Source organism: Sardina pilchardus, chromosome 2 (genome assembly GCF_963854185.1).
Source record: "Sardina pilchardus chromosome 2, fSarPil1.1, whole genome shotgun sequence".
NCBI lineage: Eukaryota > Metazoa > Chordata > Actinopteri > Clupeiformes > Clupeidae > Sardina > Sardina pilchardus.
The window spans coordinates 11412187-11439837 of record NC_084995.1 but is presented as its reverse complement, the minus strand read 5'-3'; the positions used below and the strand labels follow the sequence as shown (position 1 = coordinate 11439837).

General features: G+C 43.6%; 1 protein-coding gene and 2 long non-coding RNA genes across 3 annotated transcripts; 2 read left to right on the top strand and 1 right to left on the bottom strand.

Annotated features, from left to right (window-relative positions):
• The first annotated feature begins 2108 nt into the window (after positions 1-2108).
• LOC134100683 (uncharacterized) lies at positions 2109-2532 on the top strand. Its single transcript, XR_009941298.1, has 2 exons — positions 2109-2203; positions 2281-2532. It is a non-coding gene; the product is annotated as an uncharacterized LOC134100683 (long non-coding RNA).
• Positions 2533-4567: 2035 nt separating this feature from the next.
• On the top strand, positions 4568-4991 carry LOC134100677 (uncharacterized). The gene is made up of 2 exons (XR_009941296.1): positions 4568-4662; positions 4740-4991. It is a non-coding gene; the product is annotated as an uncharacterized LOC134100677 (long non-coding RNA).
• Positions 4992-9290: 4299 nt separating this feature from the next.
• On the bottom strand, positions 9291-10836 carry LOC134075278 (uncharacterized). Its single transcript, XM_062530847.1, has 3 exons — positions 10599-10836; positions 10358-10506; positions 9291-10136 (listed from the first exon to the last, which is right to left on the bottom strand). The coding sequence occupies exons 1-3, from the start codon at positions 10834-10836 to the stop codon at positions 9291-9293; spliced, it is 1233 nt and encodes a 410-aa protein (XP_062386831.1).
• Between the last annotated feature and the right edge of the window lie 16815 nt (positions 10837-27651).

The following is a 27651-nucleotide window of genomic DNA, read 5'->3' as shown; positions in this document are numbered from 1 at the left end:
CAAGTTAGCTAGTTAGCATGGTTAGCATTGTTAGCATTTTTAGCATAACTGCAAAAAATCATTAACTAAGTTAGCTAATCAAACTGGTTAGCATTGTTAGCAAATTTAGCATTGTTAGCATAGTTAGCATTTTTAGCATTACTGCTAGAAATCATTGGATAAGTTAGCTAATCAACCTGGTTAGCATTGTTAGTAAAGTTAGCATTGCTAGCATAATTAGCATTTTTAGCATAACTGCTAGAAATCATTAGCTAAGTTAGCTAATCAACATTTTAACATGAATATAAATCATTGGTTAAGTTAGAACTGGAATGTTTCATCTACTGTCTACCTTCACACTATCAACTCTCTGTAAACTATGCAACCACCATGTTTACCCTAGCTACATCTTAGTAACCATATCTACATTATCTATCTATTTTTGCATTTTCATGCACTGGTAATTCCTTGGAATTGCATTTCTAGTTATTATTATTCTCCTAACCAGGTCCTATTCAGCTTCAACCGTTTAACGTAGAAACTTGGTTCAAACTTTGTTACGTAGGTCTTGAAAATAAGACTAAGTCTATGTATATTTCAGTTCTGTAAACTTGATACTTTTTGAAATATTAGCAAAATATTTTTCCCCATTGACTTTTCATAGACCTCTGAAGCTGCCCTGTTGGCCATATAAGGAGATCCGGGAGTTAATTGAAGCCAACTGCCCATATATGGCAAGCTTTTTTGTAGGCGAACTTCAGAGGTCTATCGCACTGCACTGCTGATTAAGCTGATTTGCACCTGTGTCAAGAGCCAGCTGCTCAAGGCCCTATCAAGTTTAATTGACAGCCAGTTAAATTGAACCTGCATTATCAGCCCTCTCTGTCTACCCATTCACTCATACACACACACACACACACACAAACACACACACCTGACTGCAGCACTTCATATATACCACACTTCTCCATGCACTCCACAACATTCTCACCTTAACCTAACTCTCCCATTTCACTGCATCATAGAAAGCCATGCTCCTTACATCCACTTACATCCACTCACACACACACACGCACGCACGCACACTCACACGCACTCACACTCAGAGGTGGAAAAGTCAAGCTTCAGAGAGTAAAAGTCCAATCACGTATTGGTTCTATCTGTGCACTTAAACACAGGTGATCTCACCAATTAGCTGCTCTGCCTGGCTGAAGAGTTACTACTGAGAATCAGCTGGTTGGTTGGACTTTTCCACCTCTGCCCCTAAGCCACATACAAACAACACACTGCCCCCCCCCCCATTCCCTCACCTTCCCTCACCTTCCTCTGTCCACAACTGTTTGTAAATTTAAGTTTGTTTCACATTTTATCTTATGTCTTGCTTTTGCATGCACTGGTAATTTCCTCGAAACTACGTTTTCTAGTTTCAAATAGAATTTATTTGTTTGGAACTGAATTCAAATGAAGCTAAATGTAATATGAACTGAATTTGATACACTCCTTGGATGCCAGAATTTGAATGCACCCCTGGTGTCAGTCATCATAGACCTTGACCTCCTTGAGGACAGGCTCATAGCCGTCTGACATATTGGCAGTTACGCCCACTGAGGAGCCATTGTAAGTGAGACTGCCCTCAGAGGCTTTACCCCTGAAAAATCCCACCTGTTCCTTGTCATACATCTCCTTAAACAGCTCATGGTCACAGAGCTTTTCCATGCTGAACACTCCCACTCCGAACCAGTTAGAGTAGAGAACAAAGTCATCCGGATTAGAGAACATCACAGCTAGTTTTCCGATGTACTAGTCTTCAAATTCCTGGTAGATGTCATAGGTGAAGACGCCCACAGCCCGGGGTATGTCGGGAGTCTTGACGAAGCGACCAAAGCCTGCTTCGGACGGGCCGAGTCTCGAAGGCAGAGATTCATCACAGAATCCACTGACACAGTGATACCTGGACAAAAGACAGGCAAATCACAGACATTTGTCACAATGTAAGTGTAGCAGGACTAGGTCCATGCCCCTTTTAATTAACTTGCCAGTGCCCTTTTGAGTGGCTCTGGGCAATGGGAGGTGAGCCAATCAGTACGTGGGAGCGGCTTTTTAAAGTTTTAGCTTTTGTTTTGAAGGCTGACGTCCTAGCTACATTGTTAGCCAGACTCCAGCCTTCACCGTTCCCCGTATGGGCTTCTCCTCTGGCCGGTTCCGTGTGTCCGCCGACTTCTCGGTAGGTGATTGTTATTGTGTTCGTAGTTGGCGACGTTTGTATCGTTCGGTGGGCTAACTCAAACATTGGGGTTTTAGGAGTGCAGCTAGTCGCTGAGCACGGGCCTTATGACTGACCACATCTGAGCGGTAGGTCACGTTAACTGTTTTTAAACTAATATGTAAACTTGCGTGGGTTTAATTGTATGTTCTTTGTGTAGCAGATGTCGGGCGTAACAGGGAACGGCAACATCAAGGCGTCTTGGTCCCAGTTCCGACGACCGCTGCTGTTTTGTCTTGGTTTGTTTGTTTAGTTCTGTTTTGTGTTTGTGTTGGTTTCATTCCGTTTGTGAGTCGGCTGTGTTTAGCCACCACGAAGTCAGCCTTCATTGATTAACTGAAGTGACGACAGGTGTGCTGCTGTTTGCTCACGAGTGACTACGAATTCAGTTCGGTTATGGAGGCTAATTCCTTAGCTTGTTGCACTGCGTGTCATGATTTGTCACCATAAGCCTGCGTGAGTGATTGTGATGATTACACTGTTTGCTGTGACAACTGAGTGCTGTGCATTGTAGTGCTGTGTATTCACGAGTGTCTCATTCCCGGAATAGCCACCATACTGACTTTAGCGAACTCACTCTGGAGAGTACTACTGCTGTTTAGCGAATCCACACTGGAGAACCATACTGACTTTAGCGAACTCACTCTGGAGAGTACTACTGCTGTTTAGCGAATCCACACTGGAGAATAATACTGACTTTAGCGAACTCACTCTGGAGAGTACTACTGCTGTTTAGCGAATCCACACTGGAGAACCATACTGACTTTAGCGAACTCACTCTGGAGAGTACTACTGCTGTTTAGCGAATCCACACTGGAGAATAATACTGACTTGAGCGAACCCACACTGGAGAGAACTAACTCCTTATGTTTTAATGTGAATAAATAAGAGTTTATTTTTGGACACACGCCTCTCTGGTTTTCTGTGACCCCGAACCTGTGTTGCCTGGTAGTTTGTTACCTTAATTCAGTCAAATCATTCATATTCTGAGGGGAAGGGCCTCAGGTGGCGTAGTCGACATGTAGCAATGTATAGCAAACCACTCACTTTGCCACATTTGGCGTAGTTGGCAGAGGATCACATAGCAAAGCCAGAGACGTGTGTTCCAATGTTTTTCTGTCTGTTGTAACTTTGTCTTTGCTTTGTCGTATTACTATTGGTTATCTTTATTTTTTTTTATGTCTTTTGTAACTTTGTTTTTGCTTTGTCGTATTATTATTGGTTTATTTTTTTCTCAGACAAAACAGCAGCTGTTTGTTAGACCAAGAAGGAGTCAGGTAGGCTTGGTTGGTGCATGGCCAACTTCGGTTGGGTTGTGTCGTCGCCCCCCCCCCCTCCCTGTACCCCTTCTCCTCCTTTCCCCCTCCCAATGTTATACAGCGTGTAGCTCACTGCAGCGCTGTGGCCAGGGTAGCTCCCCACCTACGCCTTTGGGTCATGGGTCGCCATGAGGGCGACAGCCATTAGCGGGGCCTGGTGTTATTGCCTTCCTGGTGCCCTTTCTCCTCCCTTCCCCCTCCCAAGTTTGTACAGCGTGTAGCTCACTGCAGCGCTGTAGCCAGGGTAGCTCACCTACGCCTTTGGGTCATGGGTCGCCATGAGGGCGACAGCCATTAGCGGGGCCTGGTGTTGTTGCCTTCCTGGTACCCCCTCTCCTCCCTTCCCCCTCCCAAGTTTGTACAGCGTGTAGCTCGATGCAGCACTGTAGCCAGGGTAGCTCCCCACCTACGCCTTTGGGTCATGGGTCGCCATGAGGGCGACAGCCATTAGCGGGGCCTGGTGTTGTTGCCTTCCTGGTACCCCCTCTCCTCCCTTCCCTCTCAAGTTTGTACAGCGTGTAGCTCGATGCAGCGCTGTAGCCAGGGTAGCTCCCCACCTACGCCTTTGGGTCATGGGTCGCCATGAGGACGACAGCCATTAGCGGGGCCTGGTGTTGTTGCCTTCCTGGTACCCCCTCTCCTCCTTTCCCCCTCCCAAATTTTGTACAGTGTGTGGCTCAATGCAGCGTTGTAGCCAGGGTAGCTCCCCACCTACGCCTTTGGGTCATGGGTCGCCATGAGCGCGTCAGCCATTAGCGGGGCCTGGTGGTGTTGCCTTCCTGGTCCCCCCCCCCCCCCCTTCTCCAAGGTGTGCAGTGTGCATCTTATTTTAGGTTAATCGTCGGGGCGACGATTCAAGAAGCCCGTGTAGAATGTAGCAGGACTAGGTCCATGCCCCTTTTAATTAACTTGCCAGTGCCCTTTTGAGTGGCTCTGGGCAATGGGAGGTGAGCCAATCAGTACGTGGGAGCGGCTTTTTAAAGTTTTAGCTTTTGTTTTGAAGGCTGACGTCCTAGCTACATTGTTAGCCAGACTCCAGCCTTCACCGTTCCCCGTATGGGCTTCTCCTCTGGCCGGTTCCGTGTGTCCGCCGACTTCTCGGTAGGTGATTGTTATTGTGTTCGTAGTTGGCTACGTTTGTATCGTTCGGTGGGCTAACTCAAACATTGGGGTTTTAGGAGTGCAGCTAGTCGCTGAGCACGGGCCTTATGACTGACCACATCTGAGCGGTAGGTCACGTTAACTGTTTTTAAACTAATATGTAAACTTGCGTGGGTTTAATTGTATGTTCTTTGTGTAGCAGATGTCGGGCGTAACAGGGAACGGCAACATCAAGGCGTCTTGGTCCCAGTTCCGACGACCGCTGCTGTTTTGTCTTGGTTTGTTTGTTTAGTTCTGTTTTGTGTTTGTGTTGGTTTCATTCCGTTTGTGAGTCGGCTGTGTTTAGCCACCACGAAGTCAGCCTTCATTGATTAACTGAAGTGACGACAGGTGTGCTGCTGTTTGCTCACGAGTGACTACGAATTCAGTTCGGTTATGGAGGCTAATTCCTTAGCTTGTTGCACTGCGTGTCATGATTTGTCACCATAAGCCTGCGTGAGTGATTGTGATGATTACACTGTTTGCTGTGACAACTGAGTGCTGTGCATTGTAGTGCTGTGTATTCACGAGTGTCTCATTCCCGGAATAGCCACCATACTGACTTTAGCGAACTCACTCTGGAGAGTACTACTGCTGTTTAGCGAATCCACACTGGAGAACCATACTGACTTTAGCGAACTCACTCTGGAGAGTACTACTGCTGTTTAGCGAATCCACACTGGAGAATAATACTGACTTTAGCGAACTCACTCTGGAGAGTACTACTGCTGTTTAGCGAATCCACACTGGAGAACCATACTGACTTTAGCGAACTCACTCTGGAGAGTACTACTGCTGTTTAGCGAATCCACACTGGAGAATAATACTGACTTGAGCGAACCCACACTGGAGAGAACTAACTCCTTATGTTTTAATGTGAATAAATAAGAGTTTATTTTTGGACACACGCCTCTCTGGTTTTCTGTGACCCCGAACCTGTGTTGCCTGGTAGTTTGTTACCTTAATTCAGTCAAATCATTCATATTCTGAGGGGAAGGGCCTCAGGTGGCGTAGTCGACATGTAGCAATGTATAGCAAACCACTCACTTTGCCACATAAGCACAATTTTTCACAGCCAATGAGGAAACTAAGGAGGTCTAAAGCCCTATTCGCACGGGATTAGTACCTGTGGACCTCCGGTCATTTTCAAATTATCGCCCCACCTCTGTGTTACTTGCAGCGCATTCGCACGGGATAAGCAAAGTCTGTAAATTACTCTATTTTCACTGACATTACACCCGGATATGTCGTATGCTAACGTCCGAAAACAACACAGAAAGTAGAAAAGATATGCAATTGCAACAGCAATCACTGAGATACAGATTCGCACAGGATAAGTATTATCACCGGACGTCTGTGTTTGGCGAAATATAGTAGGTAATTTGCGGCGGAATTTTTACTTTACAAATTACAGACATGGCACATTCGCACGGGACTAAGATCTCAGACATTCTCCGCAATTATCACAAATCACCAAAGGTCCACAGGTAATACTAATCCCGTGCGAATAGGGCTTAAGTCAATTGTGAAGCTCACTGTTGAAAATATACCATTTGATTATAGAACCCCTGTAAATCTGAATGAAATGAATCTAATCTATAGACCTCTGAAGTTTGCCTACAAAAAGTACCCAAAGTTGACATCTTTGCCCAGCGGTTCAAAGCTAACTACTTACGGCAAGTTGCATTGCATTGCTCGGGTAGCAAGAATGTGCTGTCTTAACATACCAGAGATCACAGTATCCACTCAAAAGCAGAGGACACAAGTGTGTAGAGTGAAACGTTTGCATGTCTGATTTCTTCGTGCCCGCAAGAGTTTAACAGGTACAATAATTAAAAATCCCCATGTTATTTTCCCATAGAAAAATTCTCAAGATAGCCTACTGGATCTCTTTAAATGGGCAAAGATTTAAAGGAGAATTCCGGTGTGAAATTGACCTTAACTGTACCGAAATATGTTGCGAAGTACTCACACGTGTTGAAGGTGCGTCTTCGCTCACCCCCCAGCATTCCGAAGTCCGCCGTTTTCAGCCAAGCTTGCAGTAGGCTTGAATCTATTAGATTGGGCATCACGTAGCCTATGCAGCTAAATCGCTATTTTTAAAGGTCCCATATTATGGAAAACTCACTTTTTCTGGGATTTGATGTGTTATTGTGTGTCTCTGGTGCTTCCACACACTTACAAACTTGGAAAAAAAAACGATCCATGCTGTTTTGAGTGAGATGTATTTCTGAATGCATCCTGCCCTCAGCCCTCAAGGTGAGCTGTTCAAAACCGGCAAGGTTTTACACGTCACAAATCTAAACATTTAAATATTCCCACCCACCACGTCCTTTTAGGGAATGATTACGTTTGGATAGCCTAACGAGCCAGACCCACTTCAATAAAGGCTGTAAATTGCATTTGCTGCCGCTAGAGTGCGTCTAGATTTCGATAACTTTTGCAGACAATGGAATCCAATGGAGGTGCATCGAAGTGAGTAGGGATAAGGATTTATACTTACGAAATCTTTGAACATGAATAAAAGGCACAAAATAAGGTTGGTGTAAGAGTTATCTGTGTGTTCTTTCTTGGGACTAATTCTAATTCCATCACTTGTAATACAAATGTATTACAGTTAGTTAGCTAGCAAGCTAATCGTTTTACATTGGAGATTAGCCAGTTAGATGACTAGCTGTCAATAGCCACGTTTACATGGACATTTTTGTTTTGATTGAAATGAATCTGATTGATGATTGAATCCACCTGAATCTGAAGACTGTTTACACCTGTTTATATTATGAACGCTAATGCCATTTAGTCTGCATAACAATCATTCAGAAGCCCCTAGTCTTATTTTGACATAGCTAAGTTCGTTTGAGAAAATGTAGTTCTAAGTAAATAGTGAAGTGAAACGTTGTTGAAGCCTAGTAAAAGTTATGGGGATGTGTAATTCGCAATTATCAGTTAGTTTGGAAGGTGAACACCTTCAGTATCAACAACTGTGTTCACACATTCGTTTGCCTATAAGCTTCAGCTGTAATATTTCAGATCGTTAGGAGGAGACGTGGAGATCTTGACATTGCATGCTAGACTTCTTCATGAGGGTGATGAGAGGGTGTGCCAACATAAACAAGCCACTGTACACAAGCTCTTCACATCTTATATTATATAATTTAGATGAACAAATATCTTAATGATCAGTAGGCCTATAACAACAATTTGAATCTTAAAATGTAACTTAACTGGTTCTGTTGGTTGGGTGATGATTGTTTGGTTGGGGCAATGCAAACTGTGAGTGTGGGTGTGGCTATGAGATGGGTCACCATGATGGAGAAGTCTAGCATGTAAAGCTACTCTTGCGACAATAACAGTGAAGGCTATAACTGTGATTGTCAGCATCATTACTATGATGTCTTTAGTCCATTTAATAATTATAGCAGGTGTCTCGGAATTTTATAAGATATCTAGAATATTGTTTCCTAAAATTCAATATTATTCCTTAGTTCAAGTGTTGTTTCAATGCTTTTAGAAATGTAGTGGCTGACACATGTCTGGGTATTTCCATAGTTAGTTGATATTTGTAAAGCAATTTTAAAATGACCAGCCTCTCATCATGCAAAAATGAAAGTAGTCAACTTCAAACACACTTGGATGCTGAAAAGAAAATATTCTACTTGTTGTCTTTACTTGTATTCTCCCCAATGACCATAACGTTGAATTTAATTCATTATAATAAAGAAAATAATATGGATGCAAGGTTAAAACTTTGCACAGTAGGTGCTGGGTAATATTTAGCATTATTGACAAAGTATGAAGCAAATCCAAGATGGCCAGGTGGGAGGCATCTGTTGATTGGGCACATAATGACCAAGTTAACAGTTAATTAGTGGGGCGTGTCTAAATGAGCAGCAGCTCATAAATATGTAATGTGCAGCAGAAACGGCACACTCTGAAAGGGACTGAATTAGAGGATATTATAAGTGGGTAATAATGTTTTCCTACAAGCTATTTCCAGCAAACAACTTCAAGAACATGTTTTCTGGAACTCATAGACCCATTTTAACTTCTGGAAAAATAGCACAATATGGGACCTTTAAACCATTAACACAATACAAAGTCTAAAAGTTTATCTAGAACAATTCTCCCCCATGGTTGTTCACTGTCTTTAAGATTAACATTGTAAGCCCATATAAGAAGGCAGATATACCTGTAAATAAAGCAAGATATCACACCTTAAGGCACCAAGAGCTAAATTTTGGTCAATGGCTACGTACCTAAAACATTACCCAAATCCCTTTAAGACAAAACATGACACAATCGCTTAAGTGTACTGAACTTTTTATTCAAGAAATATCACACAATCAACAATAAGTACCACACCTATTAAGCAACAAACACCCTAAATCACCCAGATGAATATAAAAAGCACCACAGAACAGAAAAATAGTATTAAACAACTTCTGAGCCTTTTACTCAACATTTACAAAATAAATCAAACAATAAGCAACAGTAAATAACATCAAATAAATAACACATCAATACAACAAGAAACCATGCATCACACTGATGAAGGATATCAAAAACTAGAACAATGATAACATACAACTTTAATCACTACACTCCTCATCATCGACCATCTCTTCAAGCACCTTCATCTCATCAGACACACATATGGCAGACCCATCTCTTGAGTCATCAGCATCACTGGCACTCTTCTGGTCAGTGGATGAGGAGTCTTGAACCAAAGCGCCTGTGGCCCTCTCCTGCTCAGTGGATGATTTAGCTGCAACAGTCCCACCAAAACACACAACCAGACCATCGCAGCTAATGGTCACCTCCACCTCCGAGAGCACCATCACCGACTCCTCCAGGGCAGCGCCGTCGTGTGCAGAGCTATTCAGGAAGTTGTCCCTCACATAAGCAAAGATTGCAGAGTTGGTCAAAGACATCGACCTCTCTTCGCCATTTCGGTCTAGCACTATCAGCACACCAGAATAAGAAATGATGAAGGCTGCGGTTCTCTGCAACATGTCGCAACGTTCACACCGGTGCAGGGTGCACCTGACCACCAGGTTATCCTGACCAGTGTGGCACCTCGCACAACTCGGCTTGGCCAGAATTTTAACGCCCACAACAGGTCCCCGGACAACCTCTTCATTTCCAACAGAAACCGGCCTCAAGACTGCAGGCTGACCAACCTCTGTCGTTGGTGTCACCGTCGTGGACGGGGTGGTGGTGAGCACGGTCCGGTCTCCCTCCTTTCTTGTAGCAAGTGTTTGAAAACGATACGACCATCCGTCCTGCACGGAAACGATGAGCCTATCCCACACCGTCAACGAGGTCTGCCCTGTTGCGTCGCATACTTCGAAGACTCGCAACTCGCAGGAGGTTTCTCGTACCTGGACCACCCTGTGAGCCGTGGCCCTCAGCACCCTGACGTTGATCGTGCCCACCTGTCAAAACACCAAGAGATATGCAAACAGAAGCATCATTAAGATTCAGTCTGAGTCTCCCGTCAAGTCACTTTCTGTTGGCGCAACCGGCTGTGGCACCTGTACCTGCACCGCACGACCCCCCCATAATATACTTTAACCCCCCCCCCCCCCCCCCCCCAAAAAAAAACACTTTCTATTTTAACAAAAATAATACTAATTAGCAAAACCATGACACTTACTCGCTGCTTGGGTCCCAGGGTCAACACTTGGGCCACAGTCAACTCTTCAGCGCTGGTCGGATTCCTCCTAGGAAACTCCAGGTCCTCCGCCACCTGAACGCTGCTGTTACTGGATACGAGCACGTCAAATCCACCAGGGTTGCCAAAGCCTGTGAAAACAAAACGACAACAGATACAACCTGATTACGACAGTGCTCAAGTTGTTGAAAAACAACCAGACGAAGGTCAGACACATACGTACTGAAGCTTTTTCTCACTCGAACCAGACGAACCGCCTGCCTGTTGTCTGCTGCTTGGACAAACTCGTTCCTCTTCTTGGATGCAAAAACCACCACCCTGTTAAAATCCTCCCGCCCAGTCTGGAGGATGGCTTCAAAATATTGCACATTCTGGTCTGAGGTTTTAATGGGCGACACACTATGTATGTGGCCAACAACATTTTCCTCTTCGGTCTGAGGCTTCTTCATCTTGTTGGCCATCCTACTATGGCGTTTCGTCAAAGTGCTTGGTTGATTTTCAACGATGAAATGGCAATCTTTTAACAAGAGAAAACCATGAATCAGTTTTGAGACATTGTCAGCAGGGATAGAAACACACACCAGTCAAAAGAAAAAACGTGCAACTGTGTCCCTCAATCAAATTGCCACATCTTAACTTCTTCTAGCTTTCTTCCTTTCTTTCAGAACAATGCCAGGGCTACAATTCCTATCCGCAGGCAAGTCTATTCCCATAAGTAAAACCATAATGTAAACCAAACCAAGAGATCAGTGGTCATAAAACCAAACAATTTTTAAATGCATAAAACCAATTGTCAAATTAAAGTTAGGCTCTTGGTGGCGGTATACACCAAAGAGTTGTAATCTGGCAATAAACTAAAGAAGAATAAGAAGTTAGGCTACATTTCATTGATGAAGTAATTGAAAAATGAAGCCATAGGAGATTAGGAAACCCACACCAGTCCGAACTATTGTTTGGCGTCTGCCACCTGCATAGACAACCAACACAAAACAATAATTTAATCCGGTCCTGTACAACACAATTGTTCGTGACATTGCGCAAAATGGCAAAAAAATAATAGCCCTCCAAGTTCAACATCGTGTTAGCCATAACCTAACATTACATTATGAACGCACATTGCCAAATCAGACCAATTTATAGGTCCTATAGAATGGATGAATTGAGTATTGCACTGTGTTCTCTGATGTTAAAATAGTATATATTCAACTTTGATTTAAAAAAATAAACTCAATTGCAAGTTTACAAGACTAATTAAAACCATATATTTAGGCTGGGTATTGAAATGGTCTGTTTGACTAAATGTTGCCCTCTTTGGCAACCCCAATTGAACTTCAATGGCTTTGCGAGGTCTGACATCACAAGCAAGCAGTTTTGCTGAATCGCCCATTTTTTAGTGTCTATTTCTAAGTTCAAGATTTCCATATGAAGGAGGGCACAACCATGTCTCATGTTCATGATAGCTCTTTGTTTATGCACAACCTCTCATAATTCATGAAAACCAAGAAAAACATTATTTCCATTCTAGGTCACCTTTAACCTAAGCCAACATTACACCCACTGTTTAACATCACTGGACACACTTTGATAGTAATAATTTATGAGTATTATTTTGAGTTTTATACTATCTGAGCCCCAAACAAGGAGCCCTTTCTTTTCAAGCCAGAACAACACACAATGTTGTTGTGACTTTCCCTTCCCCCCTGTGAAAATGCTAATTGCCAACATTCCTTTGAATGTTAGACCAAGTTGCCCTAAGACAAAGGATTCTACCTTGATGTAATATATATCTATATGTCATGAAATGTAAATGTATTCACGTCTGGTATCATTATGATAGTCTTGGTGTAAGGATTGTAATGATTCTAGTGTAAGAATGTATTGGAATATTCTGTAAGTGATGATAGTGACATATATGATATCCCTCCACATGTAAATCTAATCAGTGAGAAGGTGTGGCTAGGTGTGACTAGGTGTGAGTGGGTGTGACTGAAGCCATCTAAGTGAACCAATGACCTTGCCTTGTTTTTGGCGCCCTGTCCCCTTTGTTCAAAAGTTTATTAATGAAGTGAATTGATGAATTAGAAGAAGAATATAAGATTGAGAGATTAACTTTAAAGGAAGAAGAACTAAGGCCAATAGGCCTGGGGGTCAACCCCTAGGCCTGGCCAATAGTCAGACTATAGCTATGTTCTACTCTCTCTGCTTGTAAGAATAAAACCTGATTCCTAAGTTTTCTTGAGTTTGCCAGTCTAAATTAATAAGTAATTATATATCTATATATATAATTTCTAACAACTTCGATGTTAAAAATTGCACATGCTGGCTTGCCCTCACAAACAAACACGTGTTTAGCCATGTTAATGTTAGCCTGAATCAGCATGGCATGAAGCGTCGAGCCCGATAGCCTACAAAGTAATCTTAATTCGACGATACAACACATTTTCATGAGATAACAGCCAGATCTCAACATATTAACTGCTTCAATCTGATGATTACATTCTTGAATTATTAACGTTACTAATTCATCTTGACACAATTACCACCTTTCTTTGACTAGCACTACCTAACTTTATACGATACCAATCGTTCGTAGTGTCACACTAAAATGGTAACACATTTAACAATGGTTGCCTTCCAGAAGCACACCAATTTAACATATTATATTCATGTGTTTATTCCGTCGTAACCATAGGGTTATAACTCGCTACAAACTAGAACATACAGACATACCGAGTACCGAGCATCATCCTGAGGACGCACAACAAATGTCATGTCTTTTGACCACTAGGGGGGCACTATAATCACAGGAAGTAGGTTCATATCTCAGCAACGGTTTCAAGTATCAAAGCCAAACTTGGTACATGGACTCAAGACATCACCCTGAGCAAGCTCACTAAATGGGATGTCTTTTGACCACTAGGGGGTGCTATAATCAAACAGAGTCAGCTCATTTTTCAATAATGCTTTCAGAAAAACCTAACTTCATATATGGACCCCCATCCTGAGGACGCAAAAAAAACATTCACATACTCCCACGGGGCATTATGAGTACCTGGTCTTGCCATTTGGGTTGACTAATGCTCCAGCTATTTTCCAGGCTCTCGTTAATGATGTCCTACGAGATATGGTCAACAAGTTTTTGTTTGTTTATTTGGATGACATCCTGATTTTTTCCAGATCTCTCCCAGAACATGTCAATAGGCGTGTTTCCACTATCGGAACTATCGGGCCGTTTTTCAGGGACTTCCCCGTGTGCGCGTGTCTCCACCGACCGGGCCGGTCCGACAGGGCCGTCTTCAGGGCCATTTACAGGAACTAAAGGAGTACCTGATGGAGGGTAGGTACTAAAAACGGCCCGGTAGAGTTGCTTTTAGGTCTATGGGCGGTACTAGTGGCTACCTCGCGCAGATTGGTTGTCGCAGTGACATCAGCAGATCACGACAAACAACCTCGAAATTTGAAGTGAGGATTTGCTAGAGGATTTTTTCACAACATGAGAAGCACAAGACGATCTACTTGACTCTACTCGTCAAAAGAACTCTTCTAGTCCTTCCAGTCTCCTAGTCAAAACAGAGCTTTTCGCTGTTGTCCTTGCTTGTGTGATGCCAATAAAACTCACTTTCCAACACGTAATACTTTTACACTTTGCCTAAACTGAGCTAGCTAGCACAGTACATATAGAAAGTTAATGGCAAGGGCTAGTAAGGTTTGCTAGCTAGGAAGCTATGGACTGTGGTTAAACGTGTATGTTGTTACAAACTAACCTCATTGCTTGTGTGTGATACCAATAAGACACACTTTCGGACACAATAAACCATTTAATTTAGCCTGTCAACCGACCTGGCAAGCTAACTTTTGCACCGTAGCCTAATGAGTGACGTTCGCTAGCTAGCTAGCTAGCGGTTTCGTACACGCAACCTAAGCCTACAAGCTGGCTTTACATATTTTTGTAATAACAGAGAGCGATGTAAACCGCGTGGTAATTACCTTTATGTTGGGATAACTTGTGTTGTGCTCCTACTCACACAAGAGCTGGCAGTAAGTGTGATTGTCTACTAACTAACCAACTAGCTAACAGGCTAATAAACAAACCATGCTAGGCGAGTAACGTCGTGGAAGGGTGTCACGTCACTTGTAGTTGTAGTCCATTTATGAAATGAAACGAGCAATTACGTTTTTTTTTTTAATTAAGGCGAAATAGGGTCTGATATTTTCACAGTTGGTAGATTATTACAGTATGAAGACTGAAAAATATTTTTGGTGGATAAGATCGCTGGTATTGCTTGTGTGTGATTGATACCAATAACACTTTCAGACACAACTAGATGTACCGCAAAGCGATACACAATATGACCGCCGCTCAGTCCTGCACATTCTCTCCGCAAATATCAATCACGCTTGTGTTTCCATCGCCTACTCCATCCCTACTGCAACTTTTATGTAAATGAGTGTGTGCATGTGTGCGCTTGCTTTTGTGTATGAGTGCTTCTCTGTCTAGTGTGAGTGTGTGTCTGCTTGTGTGTGTGTTTTATGTGTCTCTGTGTATATGTTCACTGTGTTTTCTGCCGTCACTGTCACTCCAATATCAGATAACATACACACACACACACACACACACACACTCACATGCGCGCGTGTGCACACACACACACACACACACACACACACACATACACAGGCACACACTCACACACACACGCACACAAACACACACTCGCACACACACACACACACACACACACACAGGCACACCCAGAGAAAGAGAGAACACACACAGAATACACACAGAAAACACAGACACAGAGAGAGAGAGAGAGAGAGAGAGAAAGAAAGAGAACACACACAGAACATGCACATACACACATATACACACATGCAAACACACAGATGGGCACACAGAAACGCACCCACACACACACAGGCTATAGTACATCACACACACACTCACTTCTCAGCTCCGGTGGTCTCACAAAATGTACTCAAAGATGTGTGTGTGTGTGTGTGTGTGTGTGTGTGTGTGTGTGTGCGTGCGTGCACTGTGTGTGTGTGTGTGTGTGTGTGTGTGTGTAAGTCTGTATGTGTGCATGCGTGTGGGCATGTTTGTGCATGTGTTTGTGTAATGTTTTATGTACATGTGTGTATGTAGTGGTGCGTGTGTGTGTAGGTATGCGTGTGTGTGTGTGTGTGTGTATTTTAGGGATGCACCGATCCGATATTTGGATCGGATATCGGGCCCGATATGAACAAAATAGCTGGATCGGGGATCGGAAAAAATGAGCCGATCCATGGGCCGATCCAAATTTAATATAGTCTCAAAAAAAGGCTGAGCCATGACGCGCAACCAGCATTTAGCGCTGCTGTAGCAGCAGCTCACTGCTGCGGGTTAGAGTGTGCCTCACCTCACTGTGTGCTCTGACAGTCTAAATTCATGGATGGGATAAATACAGATACCAAATTTATGTCATAGGATCAAAAGAATATCTATACTAACCACCATTTGTCATAGATTAATTACGATCTTCATGCGTTTTGTTGCATTTAGGCAACACGTTTACAGTCAACACAAAATAGGCTACTCAAACTAAACACATTGTCATTTTCATCTCATCTGTATAAACTTTTCTTGGTATAAAGACATGCAAATGTTCAAATTGGCTTTTAAAAACTTATCATTTATTAGATAAAACGTACAACTTCTTCCGTTTACCACCATTCAAACTCCGTGTGAACTAATTAGTTTATCGTGGGGAAAATGCGGGACCGTACCACTATGAGTAAATAGAGGGGTTTGTTTCGCGGTTGACACCATTTTGGCAGGGGTGTTTCAATGAATGTCACTAATATGGGATTTTTATCTGCAAAATTGTTTTTTGTTAGATTTATTATTTAGTTATAACTGTGAACTTGAATTTGAATGCTGTTCCAAGTTGCTGCTGGTGTACAACTGTTTATTTTTAATAGCCAACTAGTAATATAATCAGTAATGATGATGATAATAATAATAATAATAATAATAATGATAATGATAATAATAATACATTACCTTTATATCTAAGTGTTATTTTGTTATATTTTTTTTAGGAAAGTAATGTTTAGTTAGGGAAAGAATGAAGAATGAAGTCAAGCCTGATGCCTTTAGTCTTTTCCTCATGGTGAGGTATACAGTTTATTAATTAACAATGGTATCGGATCGGTATCGGATATCGACCGATACGCAGAGCCCAGGCATCGGTATCGGTATCGGGACTGAAAAAGTCGGATCGGTGCATCCCTAGTGTATTTATGTGTGTGTGTGTGTGTGTGTGTGTGTGTGTTCCTGCATGTTTGATGCACCCAGAGCAACCATTCTCTTTTAAAACATATTTGGAAACTAGTTGATTAAAGGTTTCTAATGGTGTCACTTTTATGTTTCTAGGACAAAAACTAGCAGAGATTGAGATGTTTGGAACAGTTTTTGAAATCCCCAGGGGGGGGGGGATTTAGACTCCAGAGGGTTAATACCACCATCTACTGGCCGATGGGTATACAGTCCTGAATGTACACATAAATCCATTTATTTTATAGCCCCCCATGGATGAAATTCCACAAAACTTGGCATACTCCCAGAGGGTGTCAGGTTAATCATACACATGAAATTTGGTGCAGTTCATAACATCTCATCTGAAGATAGGGGCAATTAAAGCAATATTACATTGCATTTTCAATTTTTACCATGGGGGTGCAAATCACAAATGACTGGTTATAAGCTAAGTTGATGCAAGCTCTAGAGAACAACATACCATAAACATTTTGTCATCCTCGGTGCCACGGTTCAGGTAGTTATGTAGGCAAAACTGTCATTTTTGGGCTTCGGGCGGGGGCAGCGCGGGGGTGGAGTGACCCCCGGGGACGAAACGAAAATTTTCCATAGAAGTCTACTGGGGCTACATGCCCACCAAGTTTCATGCACTCCGATGTTACGGTGTCCCGGGAATCGTTGACGAAAAATGACGGGAAAAAAGAATAAAAAGAAAAAAAAAAAAAAAAAAAAAAAAAAAAAACTTTGACAACAACTATATGACCGCTTCGCTAGCTACGCTAGCGGCGGTCATAATAAACCATTTAATTTAGCCTGTTAACGACCTGGCTAGGTAAGTTTTGCACCGTAGCCTAATGAGTGATGTTAGCTAGTGGTTTTGTACACGCAACCTAAGCCTACAAGCTGTTTACAGCTCCTCTAGTCATGGTAAAATCTCATGTTTGGTATATAGTTAATCTAGATACACTTATGATGTGGGTGCTTGCGTTTCTTTACGAATCTGCAGTCATAGTTGGTATAGAAATGACTTAAGTGACAGCTATATCAAACCGAGTAAACAGACGTGATTTGATGACGGTGTCGCGAGGTCCATAGCCTACAGGGCCATCACTGTAATGGAGACACAACGTCTGAGAGGACCAGGCCAGTCGCGGCCCGGTCAAAAGTACCTTCCCCCAAAAAAGTCCCAGAGCCAGGGTAAAGGAAACACGCCTAATCATGTCCGGTCAGTGCTTCAGCGATTGTTGGAGAACCAACTTTTTGTTAAAGCGGAAAAATGTGTTTTCCACCAGCACACTATGTCCTTCCTGGGGTTCATCATCACCAAGGGTGGATTGGAGATGGATTCGGGGAAGGTTAAGGCGGTGGTGGAATGGCCCACTCCACAATCTCGCAAAGACCTCCAGAAGTTCTTAGGCTTTGCCAATTTTTATAGGAGGTTTATTCGTAACTACAGTTCCATAGCAGCTCCCCTGACTGCTCTGACATCTTCCTCTATTAGGTTCCTCTGGAATGGGGATGCAGAGAGGGCCTTTCGGGAACTGAAGTCGCGATTCACCACAGCTCCTATTTTGACCACGCCTGAACCTTCCCGTCAGTTCATCGTTGAAGTGGATGCCTCTGATGTTGGAGTTGGGGCTGTTCTGTCTCAGAGGTCTTCTTCGGATAACAAGGTACACCCCTGTGCCTTTTACTCACACAGACTGTCCCCTTCTGAGCACAATGATGACGTGGGAGATCGGGAGCTCCTTGCTGTCAAGATGGCTCTACAGGAGTGGCGTCACTGGCTTGAGGGTGCCGAGAAGCCCTTTCTCATCTGGACAGACCACAGGAACCTGGAGTACATGAAGACGGCTAAGCGTCTTAATGCCCGTCAGGCTAGGTGGTCCCTGTTTTTCAGTCGTTTTGGCTTTACCCTGTCTTTCCGTCCAGGCTCCAAGAACATCAAGCCAGACGCCCTCTCCCGGCAGTTCAGTGATCCTGAGGTGTCTCTTGCTGCAGAGACTATTCTGCCCTCTAGGTGTTTGGTGGGGGCTGTCTCCTGGGGAATTGAGAAGAGGGTCCAGGGGGCACTGCAGAAGGAGCCTGGTCCAGATAACTGCCCTGCTAACTGTCTGTTTGTTCCCAGATCTGTTCGTTCCCAGGTCTTGCAGTGGGGTCACTCGTCTGGTTTGGCATGTCATGCTGGTGTCAGGAGGACTATGGCCTGTCTCCGGCAGCGCTTCTGGTGGCCCAAAATGGTGGATGATGTCCGTTCGTTCGTTGGGGCCTGATCAACCTGCGCACGTAACAAGACCTCCAATCGACCGTCTGCAGGTCTCCTGCAGCCGCTCCATATCCCCAACCGACCGTGGTCACACATTGCCCTGGATTTTGTGACTGGACTTCCCTCCTCTGATGGTAACACCGCTGTCCTCACTATAGTTGACAGGTTTTCCAAATCTGTGCATTTTGTGCCACTGTCAAAACTTCCCTCTGCCAAAGAGACTGCTGTTCTGGTGGTCAATCATGTGTTTAGGATACATGGACTGCCGTGTGATGTCGTGTCTGATCGAGGCCCTCAGTTTGTTTTGACCTTTTGGAGGGAGTTCTGTAAGAACATTGGGGCCACCGCTAGCCTCTCCTCTGGATTCCACCCACAAACCAATGGCCAGACGGAGCGTGCCAACCAGGACTTGGAGCGGGTCCTGAGGTGTCTGTCTTCCCAGAATCCGACTTCCTGGAGTCGGCACCTAGCGTGGGCTGAGTATGCCCACAACTCCTTGCCTGTTGCCGCCACTGGTTTGTCTCCTTTTCAATGTTCCCTGGGTTACCAACCCCCTCTGTTCTCTTCCCAGGCAGCAGAAGCTTCTGTCCCTTCTGTCCAGGCCTTCATCCGGCGTTGCAAGTCCACCTGGAGGCGAGCTCGTGCTGCCCTGCTGCACTCAGGGTCCCAGATGAAGCGGTTGGCTGATCAACGGAGAGTCAAGGCACCCCGTTACCGGAAAGGGCAGAGAGTGTGACTCTCAACCAAAGACCTGCCTCTGAAGGTGGACTCCCGGAAGCTGGCTCCTCGATTCATCGGCCCTTACCTGATCGAGCGGGTCCTCGGTTCTTCGGCGGTCCGGCTTCAGTTATCCCTGTCCCTCCGACGGGTGCATCCGACTTTCCACGTCTCGCGGATCAAGCCGGTCCGTCGCAGCCCTCTCTCTCCACCTGCGGCTGCCCCCCCTCCCCCCCGTGTCATCGATGGGGCTCCTGCTTTCACTGTCCGGAGGCTGTTGGACGTCCGGCGCCGGGGGCGAGGTCTCCGGTTCCTCTTTGACTGGGAGGGATACGGTCCAGAGGAACGCTCCTGGGTGCCTACTCGTCAGCTGCTGGATAAGACTCTTGTTCAGGACTTCCGTCGTCAGCACCCCGACCATCTAGTCCAGGACCCTATGTTCAGACCAATTCATTCGTTCAATTTTTTGGGGGATTATGAAAACTATATATTTTTGGAATCCTTAGAACCTGAAGAATCAGGAAATATTTGTTTGACAATTTTCAGAAGTCATTAAAGCAGTCATTTTGGGTCTTGAAAATGGTGTACTATTGCATTAAAAACGCCATATATAATGCTATACTGGTAGATAGGGTAACATTTTAAACTTTTATGTATCACCACAAAACTTTCCCAGTTATTCACTTACATTAAGACAAGATTTTTTTGTATTACAAGTTTTCTGAAATGTAATGTTTAAATATGCAAGTGAATATGCAAATGAGGCTTAATATACTGAAATAGGCATTCATTTGCACAAACTTCCAAACCTGACATGTACATATAATAGTAGCTATCCTTTATGGAGGATAAGGTTTTAGCCCTTTATTATTAAAATTCTTAATAGTTCCCGATAAAAAACAGTACGGTAACTATTAAAAACAATGATACAAAAAATTAAAAAACTGATGGGTCATATGAATAAGCAGGGCAATTGTGTGGAAACAGCATTGCCAATGCTGTGGAACACAAAAATCTTCCAAGGCATGTATGCACACCTTCTCCTGAAGAAGGGAAACATTTGTCTGCTTTGCTGCCAACAACACTGATTTTGCTGAGGACACAGTTGATGGCCAGGGGCGGATGTCTTAATTCTGCTTTTGTGCAAAGGGCCCCTGAGGGGTATTTCACAAAAGCAGAATTAAGACATCCAAGATAATCGATAAAGCCAGGTTTGACATAGCGTTCTCTAGTCATCCTTGCTAAACTCGTTTCACTAACGCCAATCCAGGATGAACAGGAGCGTCTATGTCAAGCCAGGTGTAAGTTATTCGGGATGTGTGCGCGTTCTCGTTTCTCCCCCAAATAACTCACGGTTGGAATAAAAAAGACGCAAAAAATAGCGTCTTGCACACAAAGTTAACAACCGCTTTTGATATAGACAACAACGAGGTAAAGTTTTACTTTTTTGGATGGGGAATCATGATTATTTCTGTTACATAGCGGGAGTAGGTGTGTCAGACCAACTGAATGCAAATTTACGTATGCACCCACGTGTGAGAGCTTCCTTGTCTCGGCACGCAACGTCATTAAGAAAGCGCTTGCCTCCGCGAAGATGCACAAAGTATGACTATATATATCTTTATTCTGTCTTTAAACCAAATTAGTTGAAAACACCTTCGAAATATGTCCCATCCACTTCCAATCAACTACTACAGTAGGCTATTCATCAAACGTCAGTCAAAAAAAGATGCAAACAACGATTTTGTAATTAATTATAAGGCCACCATAATTTAAATGATATCTAAATGGTATTGGGCAGACATTCTGTTGTGTTTTGCGAGTAAATGCAAGTAGCAAATAGTATATAAATGGAATACAGCTCTTTCAAAAATCGCATGCAGGTCTTATTTGAATGACAGCTAGCTGAACCAATCAGATAATGTAATTACCATTAGAATTAACTTATCTTGGCTGTTAGCCTGGTCGGGAGCAGGCTAGCTTCAGAGAATAAATTCCCATGGCAACTTATGTAGCATCTCTTTTGTGAAACCGAGTCAAGGGTAAGTTCATCCAGGATAACCAAAAAATCCCAGCTTAATCCCTTATCTAGGTTTTGTGAAATACCCCTCAGGAGGGGACATTTTTTCGAAGGTGTTTTCAACTAATTCGGCTTTTAAGACAAATTAAGATATATATAGTCATACTGTGTGCATCTTTGCGGTGGTGAAGCGCTTTCTTAATGACGTTGCGTGCCGAGACAAGGAAGCTCTCACACGTGGGTGCATACGTATATTTGCATTCACTTGGTCTGCCACACCCACTCCCGATATGTAACAGAAATACTCATGATTCCCATCCAAAAAAGTACAACTTTACCTCGTTGTTAGTCTGTATCAAAAGCGGTTGTTCACTTTGTGTGCAAGACGCTATTTTTCGCGTCTTTTTTATTCCCACCGTGAGTTATTTGGGGGAGAAACGAGAACGCGCACACATACCGAATAACTTACACCTGGCTTGACCTAGCCGCCTCAACTCATCTGCGCTCAGCATTAGTGAAACTTATTGAGCATGTTTACTTTAACCAGGCTAGGTCAACCGCGTGTGTCGTCACTTATCTTGGATCTACTTACTCTGGTTTTGTGAAATAGGCCCCTGGTCTGATGTAGCTCTGGCTTAACCGCAGGACTGTTTCGCCCTAACAGAGTGGAGTGAGCATGAGGACCTTCAGACTCACACAGAGCTCACACGCACTGCATGGACACCGTCACCACAAAGTTTGTATTTACCCCAACCGCAAACCCTGGCAAACACTGCTAAATGCACGTAACTGCTTACAAATATGGGGACCGGGCCATGCATCTGCACTCGCCTATTATTATGACCGCCGCTAGCGTAGCTAGCGAAGCGGTCATATAGTTGTTGTCAAAGTTTTTTTTTTATTTTTTTTTTTATTATTTTTTCCCGTCATTTTTCGTCAACGATTCCCGGGACACCGTAACACCGGAGCGCATGAAACTTGGTGGGCATGTAGCCCCAGTAGAGTTCTATGGAAAATTTTCGTTTCGTCCCCGGGGGTCACTCCACCCCCGCGCTGCCCCCGCCCGAAGCCCAAAAATGACAGTTTTTCCTACATAACTACCTGAACCGTGGCACCGAGGATGACAAAATGTTTATGGTATGTTGTTCTCTAGAGCTTGCATCAACTTAGCTTATAACCAGTCATTTGTGATTTGCCCCCCCATCGTAAAAATTGAAAATGCAATGTAATATTGCTTTAATTGCCCCTATCTTCAGATGAGATGTTATGAACTGCACCAAATTTCATGTGTATGATTAACCTGACACCCTCTGGGAGTATGCCAAGTTTTGTGGAATTTCATCCATGGGGGGCTATAAAATAAATGGATTTATGTGTACATTCAGGACTGTATACCCATCGGCCAGTAGATGGTGGTATTATCTGGAGTCTAAATCCCCCCCTGGGGATTTCAAAAACTGTTCCAAACATCTCAATCTCTGCTAGTTTTTGTCCTAGAAACATATAAGTGACACCATTAGAAACCTTTAATCAACTAGTTTCCAAATATGTTTTAAAAGAGAATGGTTGCTCTGGGTGCAACAAACATGCAGGAACACACACACACACACACACACACACACGCACACACACACACACATAAATACACACACACACACGCATACCTACACACACACGCACCACTACATACACACATGTACATAAAACATTATACAAACACATGCACAAACACGCCCACACACATACACCCTTACACACACACACACACACCTACACACACACACACACACACACACACACACACACACACACACACACACACACATGCACACACACATCTTTGAGTACATTTTGTGAGACCACCGGAGCTGAGAAGTGAGTGTGTGTGTGATGTACTATAGCCTGTGTGTGTGGGTGCGTTTCTGTGTGCCCATCTGTGTGTTTGCATGTGTGTATATGTGTGTATGTGCATGTTCTGTGTGTGTTCTCTTTCTTTCTCTCTCTCTCTCTCTCTCTCTCTCTCTCTATCTCTGTGTTATCTGTGTGTATTCTGTGTGTGTTCTCTCTTTCTCTCTCTCTCTCTCTGGGTGTGCCTGTGTGTGTGTGTTTGTGTGTGTGTGTGTGTGTGTGTGTGTGTGTGTGTGTGTGTGTGTGTGTGTGTGTGTGTGTGTGTGCGAGTGTGTGTGTGTGTGCGTGTGTGAGTGTGTGCCTGTGTATGTGTGTTTGTGTGTGTGTGTGTGTGCACACGCGCGCATGTGAGTGTGTGTGTGTGTGTGTGTGTTATCTGATATTGGAGTGACAGTGACGGCAGAGAACACAGTGAACATATACTCAGAGACACATTAAACACACACACAAGCAGACACACACTCACACTAGACAGAGAAGCACTCATACACAAAAGCAAGCGCACACATGCACACACTCATTTACATACATAAAAGTTGCAGTAGGGATGGAGTAGGCGATGGAAACACAAGCGTGATTGATATTTGCGGAGAGAATGTGCAGGACTGAGCGGCGGTCATATTGTGTATCGCTTTGCGGTACATCTAGTTTGGACTCATATAGGCAAAGTGAAACTTCACCGTTTTTAAGTTTCAAGTTTTATTGTCACACATACTTTGCAATATAGTGACATTCTTGTGCCATAGTTGCAATAGATGAAGGAAAATAAACAGTAGGGTAGTAGGGAAGGGGGAGGGAGTATAATATAAAAAAGGAGTTGAAATAGGACTGTGTAGCTAAGGGCCGTAGGCTAAACACTTTCCAAATAGCATTAACAAATATTCTTCAAAACAACACCAAAACTAGTGAGTAGCTTGCTCAGGGTCCCACATGCAACGAAGTACCAACAACGTAGCTAGCGAACCCAGAGTTTATTACAGAAGACTGTTTTGTCAATGCATACAGAAGGCTACTTGCCTGTTCCCATAGCATCTTTGAGGTCACGCATGTCTCTGGCCATCTGGTCCTGAAAAGAGGTCACCTTCTGGTCCGTGGTGGCCACCTGGTCCTGTATAGAGCTGACCATCCGCCCAGTGCCGTCCACCACCTCATGCACCATTTTTACTTCATCCCTGGTTTTCTCAGCTACTGATAGCACTGTGTAGACAACAGGATGAATTCAATTGGTACACAATGCATACAATATGTATATGTATATGAAATCTCACACAACAACAAGACATTATTCCAACAACCTTTCTGCACCACTGTTCTCTTTCAACCAAGCCAGACATTGCCAGCTAACTCAACATAGTAAGAATGTTATTATTCCCTGAAATCAATAGCATGGATCTCATTCATAGGGACCATTGGGTCCTTGGCTACCTTTCTGACCAAGGCCCTTTATCCCAGACCATTTAGTTTGTCTGGGCAGCCAGATCTAGGAAGACTGTAGGTGTTTCCTAATCTTTTCCATTTGAGAATGATGGAAGCCACCATGCTCTTGTGCACTTCCAGTGCTGCAGCAAGCGTCTCATATGCTACTCCATGCAGCTCTGTGTCTTCACACAACCCTGTCCCGCAAGCTTACATGCAATTGTCTTGACCTCGTGGCTTGGTTTTCACTCTGACACAGTTGCACAGGTGGACCACAATCAAGTTGCCGAAGGTGCCTCTCATGCGTTTATACGTCCTCCCTCGCTCCTCGAGCCTCACTGATCTACATAAAGAAAGATAGAAGAAGGCAGACTATCCCATTGTTGCCACCCCATCTTTCTTTATGTAGATCAGTGAGGATAGAGGCCCCAGGAGCGAGGGAGGACGTATAAACGCTGCATGAGAGGCACCTAAGGAGCATTGATTGAAGTAGGATGCACCAGAACTCTATTGCAAGTGTCAAAATAAAGGGTCTGAATACAGTACTTAAAGGAATAGTTCTGTATTTTACACTTTAAGCCCGTTTTCTGTATTGCCTATGTAACCCACCTCTGGTTGGTTACCAGAGACACATACACAACACACATACAGTACACAATACACATGAAAACATTTGTTTCTGTTGCACTGCTCCAGTTGTTGCAGCTCGTGGAGTGCTGGTTGCTAGGCGACCGTTCTGTTTAAGCTTTCCTATCGACTTTTCACTTCTTGATTCCTGGCTTTGAAACCTCCACCCGTTTGAATTCCCCCTGAACTTCTTGATTAATCACTCATCTTTCACCTTTCTTTCACCTTCCTGAATCATCTCTACTGTATCAACTCTTTTTCTTGACGATCTTCTTTTTCATCAAGATAGTCTGCATATTCTTTCCCCGTGAAACTCCGATTGGTTTTTTTATATGTATGAATCCTGATTGAACCCTTGATGGTGAGCCTACCCACCCGATCCTGACCTGGGGCCGGTTTCACTAAGATAGACTGTGACTATAACTTAGACTAAGGGTATAGTCAGACTTAGCATAGACGTCTAAATAATAGTGTTGTACAAAGCAGTTGAGACACCGACTATCCTAAGTAGGACTAGATGCAAAGAATTGTGGGTAATCTGGGTATTTTAAGACTCTTCAAAACAAAAAACATGGCCGACCGAGTGGACACTAACCACGTAGCTTTTGCTCACTCAGAAAAACTGTGCATTTTGGAGGAGTTTAACACGTATAAAGACTTTTGTGTCATGCATAGTGGCTAGTGTGGTTATCGTTGCTGGCTAACGTAACAGATAAATATTTTGCTCCCGTCTTGTCCTACCCATGTTCTCTCCCACTTTACCTATCGAGGCAGCGTAACATTAGCTGGCTAGGAAGCTACGTTACTTCCACCAACCTACCAGTCCGCATGCTCTTTTAATGTGTGCATAACACGTTTGAGGTCGTTTACATTTTATTCGTAGGCAGGAACATACATTGTTGCCTTAATCTAGCCAGGTTAGCTTAAAGCAGACGCTGTTGACTCATAGGACTCGAAGCCCTACATTAGCTAGCCATGCTAGCCTGCTTTCAAATGGATAAGATGACGTAGGTCTAATTTAGCACCTTTTCTGTTATCATCGTGATATAGCCCTTTAGACCCACGTTAGCCTGGGGGTGAGGTGTCTATATTTTTAAGTCTAAAATTAGATAGTGTTAACTTTTGTGAAACTGGCTTACTTGCATTAGACTGATCTATAAAGAAACATAAGACCTATCTAAGCCATAGACCAGTCTAAACTACCTTAGTGAAACCGGCCCCAGATCCCCTTGAACCTGGAGCATCCCTAGAAGACCGGACCTCCTGCCCTTCCCCAGATAAGCCGTCACTTACACTGATACAAAAACACTCGACACTCCCTTGGACTGTTCCTTTTTTCCCTTTTTTACCCTCTAACCCACGGACCATCAATTTTTCCCTTTTTGCATTTTTTTATGGACTTTGCCTATTTTTATTTTCAGAGCTCTGCTTTTCTTTGTTCATTTTAATATTTATGTTTTTTTTTTATTTTGGGGAAATTATTATTAGATATACCTAGCCTGGAAAACCAGCGCCAACTGCTGGACGGCAAAATGTTTTGCCTGCATTTGGGTCTGGCCTCGGACCACTGTACATTTTGAAAACACTGCCCTGAATCTGGCAGATGGCAACTAAACCAATCACAACGCAGAGATGTGTTTTGAATCAACGCGGGCGAGGCAGAGGGCTCTGGGGCGGGGTTTTGAGGGAGCGTTGGCCTATAGGCACAGACACGGTTTGAAAGACAACGGGTTGTGCTCATCAACAATGTTCCGTTGTATCCATTCATCGAGGCCAGACTAAATTAGACATCCAATCCATTTAGGCTGGTTTATCAGGCTAAGATATACCTACTTACCGAGAAATGGGTATCTAACCTGAACTCTCCCTATCAATTATTATTATTGAATAAATTATTGTTTTATTTATATACATTGACTCTGTCGTATGTCAAATTACTGCTTCTCCAGTAGCGAACCTAGCTTCATAAGGCCCAAGGATATTTCCATTCCCCTTTCTTATCCCTTTTAACTCCCTGCTATAGT